This window comes from Epinephelus lanceolatus, chromosome 1 (genome assembly GCF_041903045.1).
Source record: "Epinephelus lanceolatus isolate andai-2023 chromosome 1, ASM4190304v1, whole genome shotgun sequence".
NCBI lineage: Eukaryota > Metazoa > Chordata > Actinopteri > Perciformes > Serranidae > Epinephelus > Epinephelus lanceolatus.
Genome location: NC_135734.1, coordinates 7,929,253 through 7,951,412, shown reverse-complemented (window position 1 = coordinate 7,951,412; position 22,160 = coordinate 7,929,253). Strand labels below are relative to the sequence as shown.

Sequence of the window (22,160 nt, the reverse complement as noted above, 5' to 3'; positions counted from 1 at the left end):
GAATAACTGACTGACAGAATGACACACTGACAGTTTCCGTGATTATGTACAGCATACCATACCATGACTTAATCATAAAAAAAATTTGAGAAAAAAAACAACAACATTGGGCCACAGGGGGAGCCACAGCAATCGGTCGCATTTTAGCCATTTTTAAGCATTTTTCTGTTGTTATAGCGCCACCCAGTTGCCAATTAGAGTTAAATTTCTCCAGTCACCCTGAGGCTTCCTGTTCTACTTATCTACCAAGTTTAGTAAAAATCGATATGGCGGTTAGGCCTAGATAAGAAATTAGCTCTCTAGCGCCCCCATTCTGTTTGATGGGGTCAATAATGGAGGGGTCCCCTCAGATTATGTGTGGTTATATGCCTACAAAGTTGTGTGGTGATCGGTGAAACCCTTGAGATGTTATACACCTTTATGTGACGAGCCACGCCCTCTGCAATATTCATTGCCTTATAGAAGCTCAGTTTTAGTAAGTTTTCCAACTTTTGCCAAGAGGGAACTTTTGATATTGGTCCCTAGATTATGTTCACCCAGTTTCATGCAGATCGGTCAAATCTCTTAGGAAGAGATCGATTTTAAGTGTGTGTCAAAAAATTCAAAATGGCGGAAAATCTATATGACCGGAAGTTATGGGTTCTTGAGGCAAACTTGTTCCTCATGAGGAGAGGCATCTCTGTGCAAAGTTTCATATCTCTACGACATACGGGGCATGAGATATGCCCATTCAAAGATTGCAATTTCAATCGGTTGCTATAGCGCCCCCCTTTTGGCCAATTGATGTAATATTGCTTCATTCGCATCCTCCCATGACCCTCTACCACTGTGCCAAATTTCACATGGATTGACCAAGTCAGTGAGGAGAAAAACGTGGAACAGACACACAGACAGAGTTTTTGTCATTATATAGTAAGATGACACTTTATTAATGTTGATATGATATGTATGAAATTTACAAATAAAACGTAGCCATGGTTTGCAGAAATGCCAACAGTTTCCTCTGGTGACTGGGCCGGCTATTAGATTTTAGATGAGATGGATTCTTTTTTTTTTAAGTCTATGTTAATGTGACACTCGCATGCCATATATGTTGAAAGAAAACAATATTGGTCACTCTAAACAGAGGTGGGTAATATGGATAAAATCATACATCATTAGATATGTAATTTTACATTGCAATATTGCTGATTTATGAGGATGAATTATTTAAAACAAGAGATATAATAATGTAACTTGACAGAGAATGTTTATGGTCTCATCCAGACCACAAAACAGCAACTCATGCCCAGAAATGTTAAATAGTGTTGCCGATGGTTAAAGTCTCACAGTATGTACCGACCCTCCTATACATACTGGCTATGCAGAGATATCTTTATAGAACTGTGATAAATTAACAGTCTTTATTCTGTGCAAAAAATACATTCTGTAGTTTGATAGAGGCTCGTGAGGCTTCAGCAGTCTGAGTTTGACACATCAAATGTGTATCTTCCAAACTGACAGTTTTCTATCACAACATTCCCTCTTTGTTATTCTTCAGGCAGCGTTTCTTGCTGAGCCCCGATGGAGAGATACACCCTTGTAGTCCCATGTAGGTTAGTTAGTGGGACAAAACAATAGAAATAAACCTGCATGGACTGCCAAGACAAAAATACCCACTCAGTATGACTGAGTCAGACCACTAAAATCTGACTTCATCTTGGGATACATTTTGGAATATATATTTGCACAGAACAAGGAGTGTGGATTTTGTCCCTCATTTCTTACAGTGTTGTCTCTCTATAAACTAATTGCTTGACGGACATTATGATATAAGCATGAGGAGACAGAACCCAATAATTCTCTAGGTATACATACCACATGTTTGTGTTGTATGAAGGTAGACTTGAAGTAATTCTAAACCTATTCTTTAAAACTCAACTTTTCCTGGAGGCCTATGTCAGAAGGAGGAAACCTCCCAGTCAACATTTGTATGTGGAGCCCATTTGGATGAGGAATGAATGAGTTTAAAATGGGCCTACATGGGTGGTTTCACCCAAGTGGGTCCCACATAGGTTATGCTACAGTTACCCGGGTACCAAGTGGGTATGAGCCCAAAATGGGGTATTTTATCTTGAGTAAAACCCCCTACGTGGGCAACTGGCATGGGGCCATTACGGCACCCTTGAACAATCCCTGTAGGGCCCATTTTTCAGGTCATTTGCTACCCACATACAAATGATGGCTGGGACGCAGCTCTTTATCCTCTCTCCAGTGGCTCCCTGTGGCTTTGACAGAAAAAAATCAATCATATCTTTTTTGTTTTTGTTTTTTTTACATTTTGATTTTAATTTATTATTGTTGTAGGCCGAAAGAAATTCTTTTTTCTACCGTTGTAACCTTTAACATTTTGGCAACATAAAATGTTCATTATATGTTTATGGACTGGTGCTTTTTCCTCTAAATTTTGCAGACCCTCAATATTGGCTAGTCTTGAGTCTCCGTAGCTAGTCCAAATCGAAAATAGGAAAAGTGCCGCAGGAAAATGAGAATTTAGTAGGGCATGGACAGATTTGTTTGCTTTCACCTCCAAGTTACAGTGCTAAATAACCCTAAATACCCACTGTAAAGTAGCCACCTTGTGGCATGAATGCTAATTTAGACCGAATAGTAATGTTGCTAGGCCACCTTAGACCTAAACAGCCATGTCATTCGTTACTTTAATTATAAGGCTTTAAAATGTTTTGCAGCTCCAGACAGATCAGAAATGATCAGTGTGGCTTCATGCAGAAGTATGATAAAATATGCTTAAAAAATGAGAAATTAGAAATAAAGATGTGTCTGTATTATAGCCTGGCTCCATGAGAGATGTGGTTCTGCCATCTGTTGAGATAAGAACAGCCTCTTGCTTATAATGTTGTATGAATGATAATTTATGATGATATTTTGGGCTTTAGGGATTTTAGGGCTTAAACTGTTGTGCTGTAATGGGGCCTCCTAATCTATGCATCAGGGGCAAATCTAGACATAAACATTTGGGGCTCAGCCCCAACCTTAGAGGGGTCTTGGGACATGCTCCCCCAGGGAGATTTTTTCCTATTTACTGCATTTGCCATTTGAGATAATAAAATGCCTAAAAATCTGTAAATAATTTAGGAAAAACATGATAATTGCAAAGTCAAACATCACCCTGTGGAGCCTACATGCCCTTTTTAACTAATTATTCTCAAACTGTCTTCATCATTCTGAAACCATGACACAACAAATGTTTAGGTCAACTGATTTTCACTCCTGTCACTTAAAAAGAGGCAATAATTGCCTGTTGTTACTATTTCTATATATACTTTAGTAATCCTCTTGAGGGGAAATCCAATTTTTGCACTCTTTTTGTCAATTACACACAGGTCCGAAAGACACACACATGCACAAACAGGACCTATTCATGCACAAAGTGGTGAGATGTCAGAGTGAGGGGGCTGCCTTGGTCAGGCGCACCGAGCAGTTGGGGGTTCGGTGCCTTGCTCAAGGGCATGTCTCGGCAGTGCCCAAGAGATGAACTGGCACCTCTCCAGCCACCAGTCCACATTCCATATTTGGTCCGGACAGAGACTTGAACCAGCTACCCTCCAGTTCCCAAGCCAAGTCCCTATGGACTGAGCTACTGCAACATCACTACTAGATGCCACTAAATCCTACACACTAGATCCCTAAGTTACATAATATAGGTCGGGAAGAAATTTGGCATAATCAGCGTTATTAATCTTAAAACCTATTTTTGTTATACTATGCTGGAGTAGAGTTCATAGAATGAATGTTTATTTGACAGATCTACTGCATTTAAATCCTGCCATAATAATCTGGGCTACTCTAATTGCAAACAAGGATCTCCGACAATGCCAAGTAACTGTGGTCTTCACTACTGTGAATATTAGGCCAACAGAAGGACATTTACTCAACTATATTAGATTTTTTAGGGAGTAGCAGAGTAGGAAAAAACACATTCTCACTCCCAGCTCGCCAAGTACGGTAGCTTGGTCAGTGGCCCTATGCTTCAAACTATGATACCTCTCTAATAGTGATGGTTTTGACTAGTTAATTAAGTGCTTTGAAATTTTAGAGAATTTTTTTAATAAGGTCATGATTTCTTGTAACGAGAGTTGGGTTCTGTAGGATGTCATTTGCATGTAAGTTTATTTAATGGTCCATTGTGTGTGGATGGTACATATTTAAGATGTGTCAGTTTCTGTATCGGCTTCACAGGAAATGTAGGTTTCGTCACCAAAACTACTTCAGGTTTAGGCAACAAAACTGCTTGGTTAGGTTTAAAAAACAGTTACGGTATAATAAGTACTTTTGTTACAGTAACTAAACAAGTATGTCACTTGACGACTATGTCAGGTGATGACTATGTTATGAAACATACACAGGTAACTATGTTACAAGATTAAAAATCTCAAGTTGACTTCTGGTTTCCAGGGTGAAAGTTTGGTACGTGTTTGACCCATCCACCACCACTCTGTCCCGGCATACTCAGACTTTTTCGCTCTTTCTACTACATTATTGCTTGGGACTGGATAACATGGGAGTAAGCTTAAAGCCCAGTACATCTCATACAGAAGCTGAAAGGGGCCTTGTGTTACTGTAACAGAGGAGAAGGTACACTTATAAGGCTGCTGGTATGCCAACATGGGATACATTATTATCTGAATGACTCAAAGTTGAAGGTTTTTAAAAACCTAAAAGGTTCAGGGCTTTTGAGAAGACAGGGGCTGGAGCCCCGGAAGCCCCCCCACAGCTCCACCTCTGTTATAAAAAATGTAATACAAAAGCACAGGTCTTGAAAAACCCAAATGGCTCACATCAAAGTCCAGATTCCAGATCAGCCAACCATAAACTGATCATCAGAAAATAATCAGATGATTTACCTGAGCACCAACTACGCACCCACTCACATGACAAAGTGCTCCATATTTCTTACTGTATCTGCTATTTACTACTTCCTCTTTGACCTTCTTGTCCTCTTTGCTTCTTTACTTTCTTTTGTCCTTTACTGCCCTCTCCTTTCCTTTCTTTTGTTTTTTATGCCCCCCACTTTCCGTTCTTCCTTCTTCATCCCCTCCCTGCTGATGCATTGCAAGCTGAAATCACACCACCCACTGCCCCGATCTTCAGCCATATGTTATTTGGTTAACTTGATTAATGGACTATGATTTAACCTTATCACTGTGATACACTGCACTTTTGAACACATTTTAATCATCCAGCACATTGCCATGTTTAGAGACATCACTGTCCACATTAACTTCTCATTAGACAGTGAAACTGAACTTTGAACAGAGCCGCAGTCAAATTTATTGTAAATAATGACAAGAAAATTTTGGACTAACAGAGTTAAATAATAGTCAAATGCAGCTGCACTAGGAGGAACACGGGTGTGTGTGTGTGTGTGTGTGTTATTTCAAAAATACAGAGGATTTTACATCATCAAAACTATGACTGCGAGGGCCTTGCAAAATCTAATAACTTGTTTTTGAACCAAACTGTTTTGACACGTACAAAATCAGCACTGATTGCATCATTAAAAATATGCTTTTTTTTGTTTAACAAAGGCACATACACAGAGTGCGGGCAAAATAAAAGTCATAATGAGAAAATATCTCAGCAGAGGTTTTAATAAAGTAGTTATTAATTTGTCTGGGGACAAAAGCTTTTGATCACAAACACGCATACACACACATGCCAACACACACACACAAACCAAGTAACATCCTCCATCACTTCCATTACAAATGGTCTCATCAGGAGCCAAAATGAGCTATGAGAGAAGGCTGTGGAGCAGACAGGAGGTTTCATTCCCTTACATTGTGGTCTGCCGATCGGCTAGCAGAATACTAATGCTAAGCTGGAGGGGATGCAGGGCTGCCAGCCTGTGCAAAAAGCATGACCTTGGGCCAGTGGCTCTGTGGGAAAAAAAAAAAAAAAAAGACAAACCAGGAACGGCTGCAAAAAAAAGGGATCAGAGTGCCCCCTGGCTGTAGAAGCAGCATCGGCTTTCAGAACTGGGATTCTGCCATGATGAGAGATGGAGGGAGAGAGGTGGGAAGTGTTTTATCCACCCATCATTAACTCAAGAGACTATCCCTCCCTCTGAAATCTACTTCACTCTCCCTCACCCCTCCTGCTCTTCCTCTCCTTGCCTTCTCCCCCTCCAACGCCCCCTTCCCACATGCTATTTTTCATTCCCTCTTTCTGTCAGCCCTTTGATTCTGCTCTTATTCCTCATATCCTCCCTTGACGCCTCTATCTAGGTCACAACAGGGACTTACATGGCTTTAGGACCCCAAAATCCCACACATGCCCCCCTTGTCACAATCAGTGGAGAATCCCCATGTAATAAAACACTCTGGACTGGACTATTTAATGGCCCGTACCACTTGTGAGGAGGGGGAGGGGGGGGAGCCAGAGGATCAGAGGATCTGTAGAAAAGGGAAGAGGCTTATCTCTAACACAACCTGTAGAAGGCAAGTGAGTGTATCTTGTGTACTAACACATGTAGAAATAGATCATAATCTGGGAGCAGTGACTGAATGCAGCATCTCAAAAGTTCTGTCCTGATGGTACGGTTAAAAACTGTCTGTTTACTTGATGGTCAAAAAAATACCAGTTATAACTTTGCTTGTCACCCTACATCATTCTGAGTGTGTTATTAATCTCCTCTTCTGTCTAGCCAATATGAAGAATAAGGGAATATACCAAACTGTTGGAATGTTCTTTTAAAGTTCAGACTATATTGTGTTGACAACAAACCTCCTTTCCCTTTGAACTTCAAGGTGTTCATATCGAAAGTTCTTACATACAACATACACTTACTTGCGGTTTTATTAGGAATACATAGTTAAAGTGAAGGTCATCTAAAATAACAGTCATGCAATAAATTCTCATTCATAAAATTTATGTTCAGTTTTTGTTGAAACTGTTTTAAAGAGGTCTTGATTCAAATGTACAATCATTTTAGAGCATGTAGTTTGTGGCACTGCTCAATTGTATTAGGTTATAATGAGTGGTGTTCAGGGGCAGAGAACCACCTGGGCCCTATACATAAGTGCTCTCTTTCATGTCTTTTCCACAAGAAAGAGAAAACTAAGGAAAGGGAAAGAAAGCAAACTGACTTTGTAAAAAATAAATAAAAAATTCAAAAGGTACAGAACATGGATCAAGAGAGGAAGGACAGGGGGCCCATGACAATGCACATTGGGGCTCCAGCATCATAAGCAGTCACTCGGCTCTTGCTGTGTCTAGAGACGAATCCTGGTGCAAGGATGGACTAAACTACTTTGCACCTTTAAGGGGTGAGAGGCACCTCAGAGAGCTTCAACTATTTTTTTTTTCTATACTAAGTCTTTCAAATTCTAATTTATGTATGGCACTTAATACTTACAATAAAAAACTTGTAAACAAAACCAAACTTTTCATTCAAGACTTTTCAAGAGCCCTCCACCCATTGGAGCCCTGGGTAATCAATGCCACTTTTCCCCATGCTAAAACACCCCTGGTGGTGTTTCTAATATTTAGTCTGTCCTCATTCATGTAATAATGCAACACATTCTCACTTTGACCTTGTCACATATCGACATTTGGTCATGTCTATCGGCCAAGTCACGGCACGATTTTATGACTCCACAGTCGCATAATGTGACATAGTGACTGTCAGAATGGACAGAAATGTCATGCAGTACGTTTACATGGACAGTTGAATTCCACTTTCATTCGAAATGAAAGGCCATTCCAATTAAAAGTGGTCATGTAAATGGTCATTCCGAATGAAAATTAAATCCAATTAAAGGAGGTGGTTTATTCCGTTTGTCATTCCAAATGAAAGAAATTTGTGTGCATGTAAACGTTCATTCCTCTTTAAGTCCATTCCGGCCTTTCTGCGCATGCTCGTTTCCTTGCCCTTCTGGCGCGATGACGTATATAGCTTGTGCGACTTGTTGCACTAACAGGCATATGTCTATGGCTACACTAACCGGTTTCCATTCGCCAAAGCACGGTCTTCTATCTCCCTTCTTCGACCTTCTACCTCCCTTCTCCTCCTCAACAGACGAAGCATTAGCAGAACAAGGTTGTTGTCGTACTGCTGCTTCAAGAATATAAGCAAAACAAGCCCAAGAAAGGCACTAAGAATGGCGTCATCAAGCATCTTGTTATCCGGAGCGAGGACTACAGTGTTTTCCTCCGGTAAACGTAAACACGTAACATCCACCCCGCCCCCTACCCAATCAGAAACCTTCCCTGCCCCAAACCTTGCGCAGACCCGAATAAAGGCGATTAAACTGATCTCCCATCTAAAACCTTATTCAGAATGAATATTTCTCATGTAAACTATTTCATTCAGATTTATTTCATTCTGAATGAGAAGCCGTCATGTAACCGCACCCATGTAGTGTGAACCAGGCATTACATTGTTTGCTAGCTTGATGCTAATTGCAGTACTATTACTACTACTGGCAGTAATATTTTTCCCTTGTTACTCTTACTTACTGTTGTAGCAACATCCCTACAGGAAATATCAAAAAGGCTGGGGTGTTGTTGCCTTGTCTATGACAGCAGATCGCTCTGTGTTCCTATTGATCAAAGTGACGGCTGTGATGGGAGCAGTCATGAATGACAAAAAGAAAATCAAAAATGCTAGACTTTCTGTTGGAACGTTGTGAGGCGTCCCAGGCTTGGCGTCGGTTGTTGTCTACTATGACACACTACACGAGATGAAACAATGAATTATCGTGTACGACGCGCTATAACCGGGCTGATATCGTGTAGTGTGAACCAGGCATTCCAGTCTCTCGAAAAGCAAACACTGGCCTCCCGGATGAAAGTTGGTGGTTGTTCATGCATCATCACTACCTCATTAAACACCAAGATTCATTAGTCCTGACATTTAACATTTGCTCATTCTGAACTTACAGAATACCCTGTCTCTCTACAGACTACTACTGTCTGTGGTCTTATTGCAGCAGTAATAATGTAGGCGTATGGTGTTTGTTTATTAATATACAAAACTACACATTGTATGAGTGTATAAATAGAGCAACGGTGCAGATCTGTTCTGTAGAGCAGAGTGATGTGATTCCACACTCTTCAGACATCCTGTTTGTTTATCAGCTGCCGTTGATGCCACTGTACATTGAAGCCTTGAGATGTTTACATGAAACCTTTTGATTTACTCAATCTTTGCCACCCAACTGTGTGAGAGCAGGAGTCAGCTGGAAGCTTGAATTCTCCACAGCGTTAGTGTAAACAGCAACACCCACGTCTGACAGAGCGCTGCCTTCTCATGAAAGCTATCAGTTGTACGTCAGATTTTCTGCGCAGTCCTATGGTGCATTTGTGGTGATGATATCTAGTTCTCTCTGAATGCATGACAGAGATTAAAGGTGTTATGTGGCAAATCACAACACAAATGTAAAAACTTAACCCAGTTCAACTTTCAGAAAGAAAATGTGTGCTTGTCTTTATTGAAGATGTATAGTATAGTATATCATTGCCACATCAGTGTCAATGGCTGTGTAAATAATTTAACCAAATGGCACTGCCACTGAGAAAATTGTCAGCTTTCAGCTTGTGTCTAACTTTACATTATCCTAATTCAGGCCTTTACCTATTCACACACACATTCATACAGTGGTGGCCGATGTTGCTGTATAAGGTGCCAGCTGTTGCTCAGTTTTGTACATATTCATGCACAATCACAGCTATTGTGAGCAATTTGTGGTTCAGTGTCTTGTCCAAGGACATTTCAACATGCAAACTCAGAGAGCAGGGATTGAACCACCAACCCTCTAGTTGGTGGGTGACCTGCTCTACCTCCTGAGCCACAGCTTTAATAAATAAGACATTTTTCACCAACCCATTGTACTCTGTGTTTCAACAATGCTGTGGTTAAAATGTGGTTAGGTTTGGACACAAAAACCACTTGGTTATGGTTCAGAAAAGATTGTTTGAAATACAAGCTTTGGTGGCACAATCCTGGCTGGAAATGCAGTGATGTCTCAGTAAAAAACAATCGCATTTCATGGCACTATTTTCCATGGAAACACAGGGATGGGTCGCTAAAAACACCCACTTTAAAAGCAATCCACTAAAAAATAACTGCTTTTGTTGTTTGGGGGTTTCGAACAGTGGTCTGCAGTCAAAGTCAGTTCATATACCATGTCACTTTAGAAACACACATATGATACATAGGACACATACAGTACAAATATAAGAATTTGTTGTTTGCAGAAATGTTCAATGCCAACATTTTCCGCTGAAGCCTGGGCTGTTCCGTCATGTATTTTTCTACATGAGTGGGTAAGTTAACAGGACGGACTGTAAAGGATTATTAAAAATGTCCCCTTGATTTGTTGAATTAAACATTTTACCATAAAACAGAGAAGCTATTTTCCAATGGACCTGCTGTATCTTTGCACTTTGTAACTCAGTGTGACTCTGATTATCTGCAGTGATAAAACAGCTTATGAAAATGGCTGGCTGATAAATTCGTCAAACTTGATTAAAAAACGAGACTTTAGTGATATAATGACATCGTCTAAAGAGAATAAAGCAGTGGAAGAATAATGTGTGAGAGCCTGTTATACCATTAAAACATTGCTCTGCTGGACGTCATCCGGTTTTAAGATTAGTCCTATATTCTCACCCCCTTATGTGAGAGAGATGGATAACAGAGGGGACTGCTTGTACATGATAACTTTATCATTGTGCTGATCCAAAGCAGCATGAGTTCTTTTTATTAACTGGTTTGGAAAGCTTGACAGGGGGCTTTAACAATATGAGGGGGTGAGCTGATTTGAGCATGAACAATCATTCTCAACCTTTGGGAACAGTATATGAGAATCTTAGCTCAAATGTCTAATAACTTTTAAGCGCTCTGAGCTTTCAACAGAGATAGGGGTTACCAGCTCACCACATACACACAACCACCTTGTTTTTACATGACTGAAGAGCCACATTCGGGCATGTGCTAAAGAGTGGACTTTTCAGCTCATATTAACTTTTGTATTTGACAGGGAGATAATGATGTGGGAGTGACCATGGGAGTATAAGGAAACATACAGCCTGGATGTAATGATATGGATGAACCACAGAAAGAGAGGTGCATTGCCTGGGTTAGGATACCTCCAGTAAGAATGTGAAGTAAACTGACTATATTAAAGGCTGTAGAGAAATAATGGTGTGTATGGGGATGAGTGGCCTTCCTGGTTGACCTTCGCTGTGGCTTCATTAGGAGAACGCAATGCCCTACCTGCATAACAAGCTGTAACACTGCAGTCTGATTTGGTCTCAAGGCGGATCTCTACTTTTTTTTTTCTTTTTCCACTTTTATTTTTTATTTAAAACTGATTCAGTTGTGCATACATTTTGATCTGTAATAGAGGTGGGAAATTTTGGACGCCATGTTTAAGGACATTTAAAAGTTGATGGATAAATGAATTCTAAGCCATTATTTTCTCCCTTCTCCTGGTGTTCCTCCAGACAACCAATAAGTCCACCTATTCCTTAAATTCGGGCCTGGGTCAGCCCCTGTTAAGTTTACTATTTCTGTTTATGTGTGTACCGTGTGTGTGTGTGTGTGTGTGTGTGTGTGTGTGTGTGTGTGTGTGTCTGTTTTCCAGTCTTCCTGGATTTTAATGTAACTGTTTGGAGTCTACACCAGGTAGATATCTAATAGGGATATAAGAACATTGTACATGTGGGTTATGTTTGACCCACCTATAGAAAGTTGGGGAAATATTACAAAAAACTGTTTCCCTTAAAAAGGAAAATGGTGAACAGATACAATATGAATTTGAGAGCATCAAAAACATTTTTGAGGGAAACCTGGAACATGAAAAGGTAAAAAATTTCTGTTGCAAAAGAAATATCTTATTTTTAGCACACCTTTGCATCCACAGTAAGAGTTAAAAATCAAATTTAGTTGCCTAATTTAAAAGGTAGATATTAGTTTAAAAGGGGCGGTTCATCCCAAAATCAAATATATACAGTATATGTATATATATATGCTTATTTGTCTTATTAGTCTTATTATCAGAATTAATATGATACAAACTTAGATGACTTTACTAATTTTGTTTGTGGTATGTTTGTGTGTGTTGTCCAGGAGGCTGTCATTTCTCCCGTCTCCCCCGATGTGCTGTACCTGTTTCGAGTCCAGGCCGTCTGCATGAATGACATGCGCAGTGACTTCAGCCAGAGCATGCTCTTCAGAGGTAACAAACACACACACACTCACACACACAGACCACTTAAACCTTAAGTGTCCATGAATTGCAGCTGCATTATCTCTAATGTCATCATAACCATCAGTATGGGCTTCAGTGCATATCTCTTTCATGTACACAGGCCTCTCTCAACATGCTCTGCATATTGTCTTACATTTGTGCAAACAGTGTTTTCTGACAGTCAGGATACCTTTGATCATAATATCACAAAATCTCTCATATTCAGGTTATTTATATGAGCTCATATCAACAGCTGCAGGCTAAAGGGAAAAATGAAAGAGGGAAAGAAAGAAATGAACTAACAGTAAGCAGATGAAATGCAGCCACATGAATTAATTTCATCTAACTACATTTAGTGTACTGGCTGCCCCCATTAAGTATTCAGTGCCTTGCATTCACATTCTGTCATGTTGTGATTAATGGGCTTGCAATGCACTCACGGATGTCTATTAGACACCCCTTCAAGTGAAGTGTTGCTTGGTTGTCTCTCCTGTGTTTAACTGTGAATTATCCCTTTTTTTCTTCTGTGTTTCAGCAAACACCACAAGGATATTTGAGGGGACAAGGATCGTGAAAACTGGAATGGTAAGGGAAGCAGAGGTGAATCACCAATATTGTCTTTTTACGTTTCATCCAGCAGAGAGCAGTGTCTATATTAGCATTGTTCTTCCCTGTGTGGACAGGAATGTCTCAAGGGGAATTATAGTCAGGATTAGAAAGCAGTGGTTCACATGTAGCAGAATAAAGGGATTTATGATACAATAGAATAGTGTTTTGTTCTGTAGAAATAATACATTAAAACAAAAATCCTTTTGTACTTTTCCGACACTATGGGACAAATATAAAATTAAGCAAAACACAAGACCCAGAATTTACTTCAAGTTGTGTGTGCAAATTTAGACATAAGTACGGTATGCTCAAGCTGTTTGTTTTGATGATTGTATGTCTTAATCTCCCTTTACTTTGACAAAATGTTGCATAAATATACTTAAAATGAAGTAACTGCACTACATAAGCACTGATGATGACTGATGATGGATAAAATCTATTTTTCTTACTTATTTCTAAAACATTTCATGTGAATCTAAAGATTATAAAGTGGTTTGAATGTTTGAAATTAAGATATTTTGTTCCCAACAACAGTGGTTCCCAACCATGTTAACCTGTGACACCCTGAAGGCCTCAGTATGCTCCAAAGAAACAGTTCGTAGACTATCCTCAAGACTTGCCTTTGGTACACATTTCACGAAAGGCTTTAAATTAAAAAGTGGTTTTAAGGTTTGACGTTACAGGATTCCATGTGACCCCTTCAGCCCTTATTATGCCAAAAAGGAAGTAGTTTAACATGTCGTATGACCACACCTAAAACCAAAAGTGTTCATAGGTGTTCTGAAAGGCCAGACTCAAAGGTGGGGCAAAAAGCCTGCTGTCATAAACTTTCAGATAGGGATGATAGAGCACACTTTCGGGCAGTCTCACCTCAAAGGAATTCAAGCTGTTGCGTGCTTACACAAGAGAGGTGACAGAAGTTGTTGTGAGAAGAATGAAAACTGAACGCTAAAGGGAAAAGTTCAAACTGAGAGGGGTTCCTGACCCAGATCCAAACTTAGAGGACTGAACCCTAAAATATACCTTAAGGGGTTAAACTCAGTAAGGCTCGGGCGTACTTTCTACATTGAACATCCATAGACAGCTGGCTGACAGCTGACTTGTACTAGTTGCCATAGGAGCAGTTTTCAGGGTGGGTGAAATGCACCCTAATGTTGTCTGCTAAATGCCATAAAAAGAAGAAGAAGAAGAAGAAGAAGAAGAATGGCATGTTTGTTAGGATAGAAATGGCGACCTGTTGACAGCAAGAACAGCTAATGTTTGTTGATTTTGGTTGTACAACTAGAAAAAAATATTCTTTTAAATCTCCTTTTACTTTCCTCTTCTTCCTCCTCTGCTTCTTCTTTTACTTTTTCTTCTTGGCAAACCAGCTAGAGGTGCATACACCACCAAATGGAGTGTGGGACAAGAGATTACATGTTGTAACTTTTCAACATTTGCCATGCATACAACCTCCACATAGGGGTCTGCACAGACATGGCAGATGCTGACATTTACATCACAAGGACCAAAGCGGACCCTCGCAGATACGCAGAAAGTATAGCGTGAGCTTTAGTTGAAATGTGAAAGTTGAGTGAAGAGGAAAAAAAAACAAATTATTCCAAATTCTAATCAGTGAATTGTTCTTTTTCTCAGCCGACAGTGTCTCCAGCCTCTTCAGCTGATATGGCTCCCATCTCCTCTGGCTCATCTACTTGGACCTCCTCAGGTATCCCTTTCTCCTTCGTCTCCATGGCGACAGGAATCGGCCCATCCTCCAGTGGAAGTCAAGCAACAGTGGCGTCCGTGGTGACCAGTACTTTACTGGCCGGCTTGGGCTTCAGCGGCGGTGTTATCTCCTCCTTCCCCAGCTCAGTTTGGCCAAGCAGAGCACCATCCCATAATCCCACACGCCAGACCACTGAACCCACCGAGCCCACCAAAGAGGCCACCACCTCTGCCTCTGCTGTCACGACAGCTGCAGCCAAAGATAACAGTGACACTGGGGGTGAGGACAGAGAGAATAGCAAGGGTCAAGGAGAAGACAGTGAGAGGGAAGGAGAGGATAAGGATGAAGAGGAGGAAGAAGAAGATAAAGATGAGAAGAAGGAGAGGAAAGGATCTGGAGGTGTTGGCAAGGCAAGGAGGAAGGACAACAGCACAGCGGTGAATGAGCCGCTCAGAGAGACACCAGATGCTACTGCGAAGGAGAAAGAACAGACTGAACCAGATCCAACTGATGTGCCACCTGATGTAGAAGACCAATTGGAAGTGTACACTCGCAATCCACTTCACTCTAACCCCACTACCACCACAGAGGCTGCCACTGAAATGGTCAAATTTCCTGCCCCCAAGGACCCAGCAGCAACACTCAGACCCAGCTCAGGGAGGGACAGGAAGCACTGGCCTTTCTCCATTCATACCGGTAAGTCAACTAATGCGCAAAAGCCTCATGTAAACAATTAGCTTTGATCATTTGTAGAGAAATGTAGTGAATTTGCAGAACTGCAGAATAATCACCCTTGCTTTACTTGTACAAATGTAATTATTTTTCAGCTGTGTTTCATCTCGTTTGGTGACCCAGTCTGCAGTTTTATGCTTCCTCCCCGGGACAGCTGTGGCTAGAGGCATTATGTTTTTGGGTTGTCTGTACATCTTTCCATCCCTTTCTTGTGATTGCGATATTTGAAGAACACCTTGAGGGAGCTTCCTCAAATTTGTTACAAATGTCCACATGGATTCATGGATGAACTGATTAGATGTTGGTGTCAAAAGTCAGTGTTTCCCACAGAATTAGAGTGTACGTGTGGCAGCGCCGATGACGGGGGTGGGACAGCAAACTTCTGTTTTTTGTTTCTTTTTATATGCCTGTGTGTCCCTTTGCATCATTCTGTTTTCCGTCTCTATACTGGGAGGTTTTGTTGAGTCTGTGAATGCAGTGCAGGTGGAGCTCTCCATGAGTCACCAGCAGTTTGTGACTTGCCGGGTGGATCATTGATTTGTCAATCTGTTCAGAGCTGATGAGAGGAGCAGCTGCTGCAAGTGAATGCAAACTTTTAGATGCACCAGAATGAAAGGTTAAGTTTCACTTTCAATGTGTCTGACATTCTGCCCCTCCATCTCTGCCCCGAGTACACTCTGCACTCCGACAATATGGTGCTATAAATAACCGAACGGTTTAAATATTCCAAAAGCTCTCCTTATGAATGGCCCAACTCTAAAAATAGAAAATCTTTTTGCAGCTTCAGATGTTTTAATCATGGCGGGCCACCACAAATATATATGAATGTGTGGGAAACCCTGATGGTCACTCTGACCTTGCGTCCACAATATTTCAAGAATGCCTTGATGGAGTTTCTTTAAATTTGGCGCAGTTGCCACTTGAGCTCAAGGACAAACTGATTTGATTTTGGTGGTCATAGGTCACTGTGACCTCATGTCCCTCTCATTGTTGTGAACAAAATATCTCAGGAACTCCTTAAGGGTATTTTTTCAAACGTCCACTTGGACTCAAGGATGAATTGATTAGAATTTGGTAGCCAAGGGTCAGAGGTCACTGTGACCTCACAAATACATTTTTGGCCAAAACTCAAGAATTCATAAGCTAATCATTACAAAATTTTACACAAATATCCCATAAGATAAAATGATGAAATGACATGTGAAGCGTGTGTACTGTCATGGCTACATATGAGTCTGGACAGACGTGGATGTTAACTACAACTTGACTGGTTGGAGGAAGCATACAATCATAGGGCTGTAATTTTAGTTGCTTCCAAATATCTGCAATCTGATGAATCCCAATCTTCTTACGTGAACATTAAATAAAACAACTAGATAAGGTCAACGTTGAGCATTTGGAAAGTCCTCAGAAGTACTTGTCTTTGTAAAAGGCTGTTCCTTTATCAAGCACTCTCCAGTCAAGGGTCCAATTTGAAGAAATCCTTCAAAAATAACATAATTCATCCAAATGTGTGATATCTGTGGCTCCCAAAGTCCCCTGGAAGAACCTCTTAATATGAGGTTACACTGACAAAACCATCATATTTTTGAAGTGTTGAATGAATTGATATTGTTTATGTCCATACAGATTTTATCCATCTCAATGTGGTAAGGCAGTGATACATGGGGTATTTTTGTGCAAATAAGTAAAGTATAATACCACTGATTTAACAGACAAACTCTTTTTCTTCACAAAGCAATGTTTTCAAATATTCCCAACAGTAAGATAATGTTCAAATGTCATTATTGCTGCTATCATGTTTCAGTGGAAAGTAACAGGATGATGTAGAGGGGTGGCTGCTTTGATCACAATTTCATTTTCTCCACCGTTATCTCCTGGAGGTGCGAGATCAATGGTTATGCAATTCTTTTTAGATTAAGATAAAGAGGGATGTGGAAAGAAAATCCAATACATCAGCTGGTTCAGGCAATGTCTGTGGCACTCAGCAAATGATGTGTGAGTCCAAATTTAATCTCATAGTTTCTTTCATTAAAACTAAGAATAAAGATTAATATCTAAGCCACACCTAAGGACCAACACTTTGACTAAATATTGTCTTTATCCAGTTACAGCTCAGCTTTACGAGTTTGTCTACATAAACATAATAAATTTAGGAAATTGGCTTATAACCAGGGGATGGAAAAAGTATTAGAATTATGTGCAAGTAAAAGTACTGAGACTTTAGATATATAGGCTACAAATTCTGCTCTAGGTTGAACATTTTTGCTTGTTAATGCACAAAACACAATATAACCAGTCCACTCAGCGTCTCTGTCCCACCATAACAGGTCCCAACATGTTCTCATCCCAATTCATCGCATATTGGCACTTTGTCAGTGGACTTTCACGTCTACATATTACACGCTAGGTACTCTTGCATCTGCTGTTGATGTTACGTGATACCAGTACCAACGCCATGATATCCAAAAAAAGACCCATGGTTAGGTTAAGGCAACAAAAGCACATGGTTAGCTTTATAAAAAAACATTATGGTTTGGCTCTACATTCATGCGGGAAGGGAACATCAGGCTTGTCCGGGGTTTGTCGGATCCATTCACCACCCCTACTGCCCACCCAATAGGGACTTTCCAGCTCCTTATATTATGACGTTACCGGCAGTGTACTGCCGGTAACGTCATAATATATGCCGGTAGTGTATATGCCGGTAGTGTTTCAAAGTGATGCCAATCCTGGGGCATATCATACTGCCATGACTGGTGCCATCCAGCCGACCAGTGGAGTATCATAGCACTACAAAAGGTTCTGTCCGGGCTGCATTACAAACTGATGCCACCCCACAGCATACTGTATCAAAGGTGGCTTTTGATGTCAATGTCTGATGCCAAAATCAGTGACAAAGGGGCTGTATTTGATGACTTCAGTCAACTCAACCTCCCACTGTAACAAGTCTACTCAGCTGTTGTATCCCACCATGCTCCACAAAGTGTGTTTTTAATACTTAGAGCTGACTGAGTCTCTGCAGTCTCAACTGTGAAAGATATGAACAGTCACAAATGGCAGAAATACCTCACACACATAACTGAACGTAGAAGTTTCTTAGTGAAAGCAGAAATCACTGCTGGATCCACCATGAGCACGATAGCATTTAGCATAGAAGCCAGACACAGCAGGCACGTGCCGATCACTCAACATTGTTGGTGCATATGAGTCAATTAGCATGTTTGCCAGGGTGGTGCATTTTTTTTTTTTTTTTTTTATACTTGTCTGCATTGGTCTTCATAGCTTAGCGCCACTAAAGGGTGTAAGCTTCTTGTGAAGATTGATGCACTGTTAATCTTGCAGTCAAGTATTTAATACCCATAATGCGTGGTTGTGACCGTCACCCACCCTCCCTGGAGACTAGCCTATCAGCCTTTATTGGAAAAACTTCCTAATATGAGTCAGAGAGGGCCGTGATACACCAAAGTGTGTCAGGGGGAAAGTAAGGAAACAAGCAAGGGGGAGGGGGCAGGTGCTTAAGTCCTGAGTTATATAGTGACAGTGCATGCGGAGAAGAAGGAGGAAAAACAAACAAATAAACAAACAAACGAAAAAAAAAACAGGGGAGAAACAGGCAGTGTAGCTGATGTATTGTGGCCTTGAGGTGGTTGTGCTCCATGCAGATTATCGAAAATAAACATATACATGTCTACTATACTGTACTGAAAAACAAAAACAAAAGAGAAGTCTATACTGAACACCAAAAATGTGAGAGTGTTGGTGGAGGGGGAAAGCCCAATTGCAGAGAAGAGTTGCCAGCGCAGTGTGGTAGGTTTGAGAAGCAAGTGGGCCCCTTTGGAGTGATCCCATCGGTTCTTTGCAATGCGTCACGGAGCTGAAGTATCGAACATGCATGTGTGTATTTGAACCCTCCCAATGTGTTTATGAAAACCATCACCAGGGTCCAGGGCCAGCCCTGCGGGGGAAGGGGGGCGGTATGGCACCCCAAGACCGCGGGAGCGCCCAGACCCCAAGACCAGGGAGCCGCAGAGGCCGCAGGACACCACGCAGGCCCAAGGACCCAGGGTGGCGGAGGCCGGCACCCCCAGAGAGCCAGAGACACACCCCAGACAGGCGGGGCAGGAGGGCCCGCCCACCCACCGCCCGACGCGGACCGCCCCCACCCCCCCCCCCCAACCACCACCCGCCCCCGAACACCCGCCCGCCCCCACCCCCATCCCCCACCCACGGACGCACCCAGGGACCGCCCCGACCCAAGGAGCCAGGTGCGGGGGCCCGGCACCGCCCCCGGGGAGAGAACCAGCACCGCACCGGACGGGCCCGCACCAGGCGCCAGCCACCAGCAGACGCCGGACCGGACAGTAATGAGAGCCCACCCAGGCCCGGGCGGACGAGGGAGGCAAGGAGGCGGTGATACTGCAAGGCATATGTCCCCGGCGCATCAGGAACCAGGGGACCGCGAAGGGCCACCCGCCCGAACCCCCCAGGACGGGCCCCCACCAATACACAGGAGAGAGCGGACTGCCACGAGCAGTCAATCCCCCATCGGGACCCCATAGCAGAGGGCCCATAAACCACAGCCGGTCAGGAGGCAGAACCCCGGCAGGAACCCACAGAGCCCCCAGGGCGCCACCCGGCCCACCCGCCACAGGGCCACAGGACCCCCCAGACACCGGGAACCCAGCCAAACCACCATGATGTAAATGGGCTCCCTGGCTCCAACCCTCAGCCCAGGAGGTGCTTTAAAATTGGAGAACAGATAAGGATGGGCCGGGGGGCAGCATGGAGGGCTACCGGACACCACTGTCCCATAGCCTGCCCCATTATGAAGCCCCCCAGGGTGGTGCATTAAATCAGTGATTAAGATAGATGCAATCATTTTTACCTATGCTGAGGTACAATGATGCTAACTTTGATCAATAATTCTGTCATCCTACATTTAGAACATATATGTTTTCCAGAGTGTTCAAGTGCAGTATGTCCTCTCTGGACCTCTGCCCTCCTGTGGTCAAAACACACACCTGCAGCGTCTTCTCTTGAAGCAACTGCTGATTTACCTTATATCCTTATCTACCTTACCTTATTTACTGTACCTGTGTACCTATTTTTACAAATACAAAGTGCAAATACAAGTACATAAAAAAAAGGATAGATGGGATAGATTTGTTATGTAATTTGTTGTTTCCACCCCTCGCACAGTTTTAAGTGAGATGACCATGGGAGACAACTTTATCAAACAAAGGTAAACAGCATATGGTCTATGTTTTTGATTAGAGTTATCGTAAAGAGAGGTTGATGTAGGATATTGAAGCAGGGGCATAAGCAAAATAGAACTGGATTATAGAGAGCTGAGTGTGTTGTATATAGTGCAAGAGGTGGAGCTGGGCTCTTGTATGAAGGCCTGTCTTCATGCAAAGGTCTTAAAGTAATAAGTGGTGATGAATTGCGGTAATTTAGAGTGGATGAATTGCACTGATGTAAAGCAAAGTAAAGTGTTAACAGAATTGCAGCAGGAGCTGAGAGCAGACCTAATGCTTTTCCTCTCCCTGCTCCCCCTCCTCCTCCCCGCCAGCCAAGACTTTCAGCAGGGCACTGCATTAGCCAAGCAAACACCATGGGACATCAATTCAATTTCAAGTGCTTTGAAACACAGTCTAAGCGCAAGACCAGACATTATTATGAACAAAAGCAATCTTCTGATATTCCCCGGAAATGGCTTTCTCAATCTCTTTGTCAAAGCACATTTAACAAATTTTATTCAGTTTGAGCTGGAGAGACTCAAGGGTAAAAGCTTAAAAGTTGTTGCACAACTTTATAAAAGTGGTAACTATATACATTTCTGCTCAGAACCTCTGTTGTGGGAGGTGTTTTTATGATGAGTGCATGCTTTCAGTACTTCAGAAAGCATTAATCTTCAGCCTGTGAGCTACAAACAACTACAAATCCCAGTTTTTAAGGTAGAGAAGCATTAACTAATCTAACAAACGTGTCTGACTCCATTTTTGACATGTATTCTGTGGAAGTCTATCTGAGTGTGATAATAACTATATATAGCCCATGAAAAAAAATCTTTTTTTTTTTTCTCAACACACTGTACCCACTGTGTGAATTTTACAGTATATAGCCCAGTCCATGTTGTGTTAATTTAATGACTGTATAATTTAACTCCACACCTTGAAAACTATGCTAAGCAAGGAGTACAGGATGTAGTACATAAGCCCCATTTCCACTAAACACTTTTGATATGGTATCTTTGGAACCAAAAGTACCCTTTAGCTATGCTACCTACACCGCAAACAGTACTCTTAGATGTGGACGGGGTTGTTACCACTCATTGTTCCCTCCAGCACTCGCCGTATTTCCTCGTCATTGATGACACACATGGAGGTCTGCACCTTGTTTACTGTCCACAAAACAAGGTTGCACGACAACATTTTCAGGACGAAATGGAGTGAGAGTCTCAAATAGCGGGTTTGTGCATTTAGTCCTTTTCAGGCAAGCGCAGGTGTTTGGTGTTGCTGTAGCCCACAGGAATGTCACTCCACAAGGTTTTTTTTCTCCAAGTGAGGATTAGAATATATGCAGTTCACATAATCCCGTTGAAATTAATATTTATTCTTAAATATTTGAAGATCCACACATTAGTTAAAGTTGTCATATTGAAATTTAAGGTGTGCTGATGGATTCACATTGCATGAGTTGATATGCATTACAAATAAATGTTCCATCTTAAAAGTCGCCAGCAGTCGGAACGGTGAATTAATTTTTTTCACAGGCCACAGCTACTGCTAGAGGCAGCAAAACATCCTTTCATTTTATAGTTATACGTAGCTTACTAATGTATGTAAGAC

The 22,160-nt window shown here is 41.7% G+C and overlaps 1 protein-coding gene across 1 annotated transcript in view; it reads left to right on the top strand.

The window, feature by feature from the left end:
* LOC117256754 (receptor-type tyrosine-protein phosphatase gamma-like) overlaps nt 1-22,160 on the top strand; it is a 621,431-nt gene that overhangs the window by 518,652 nt on the left and 80,619 nt on the right. The window contains exons 10-12 of the mRNA XM_033626372.2: nt 12,137-12,245; nt 12,793-12,842; nt 14,502-15,270. Coding sequence (XP_033482263.2) covers nt 12,137-12,245; nt 12,793-12,842; nt 14,502-15,270 — 928 coding nt within the window. The remainder of the gene's footprint in view (nt 1-12,136; nt 12,246-12,792; nt 12,843-14,501; nt 15,271-22,160) is intronic.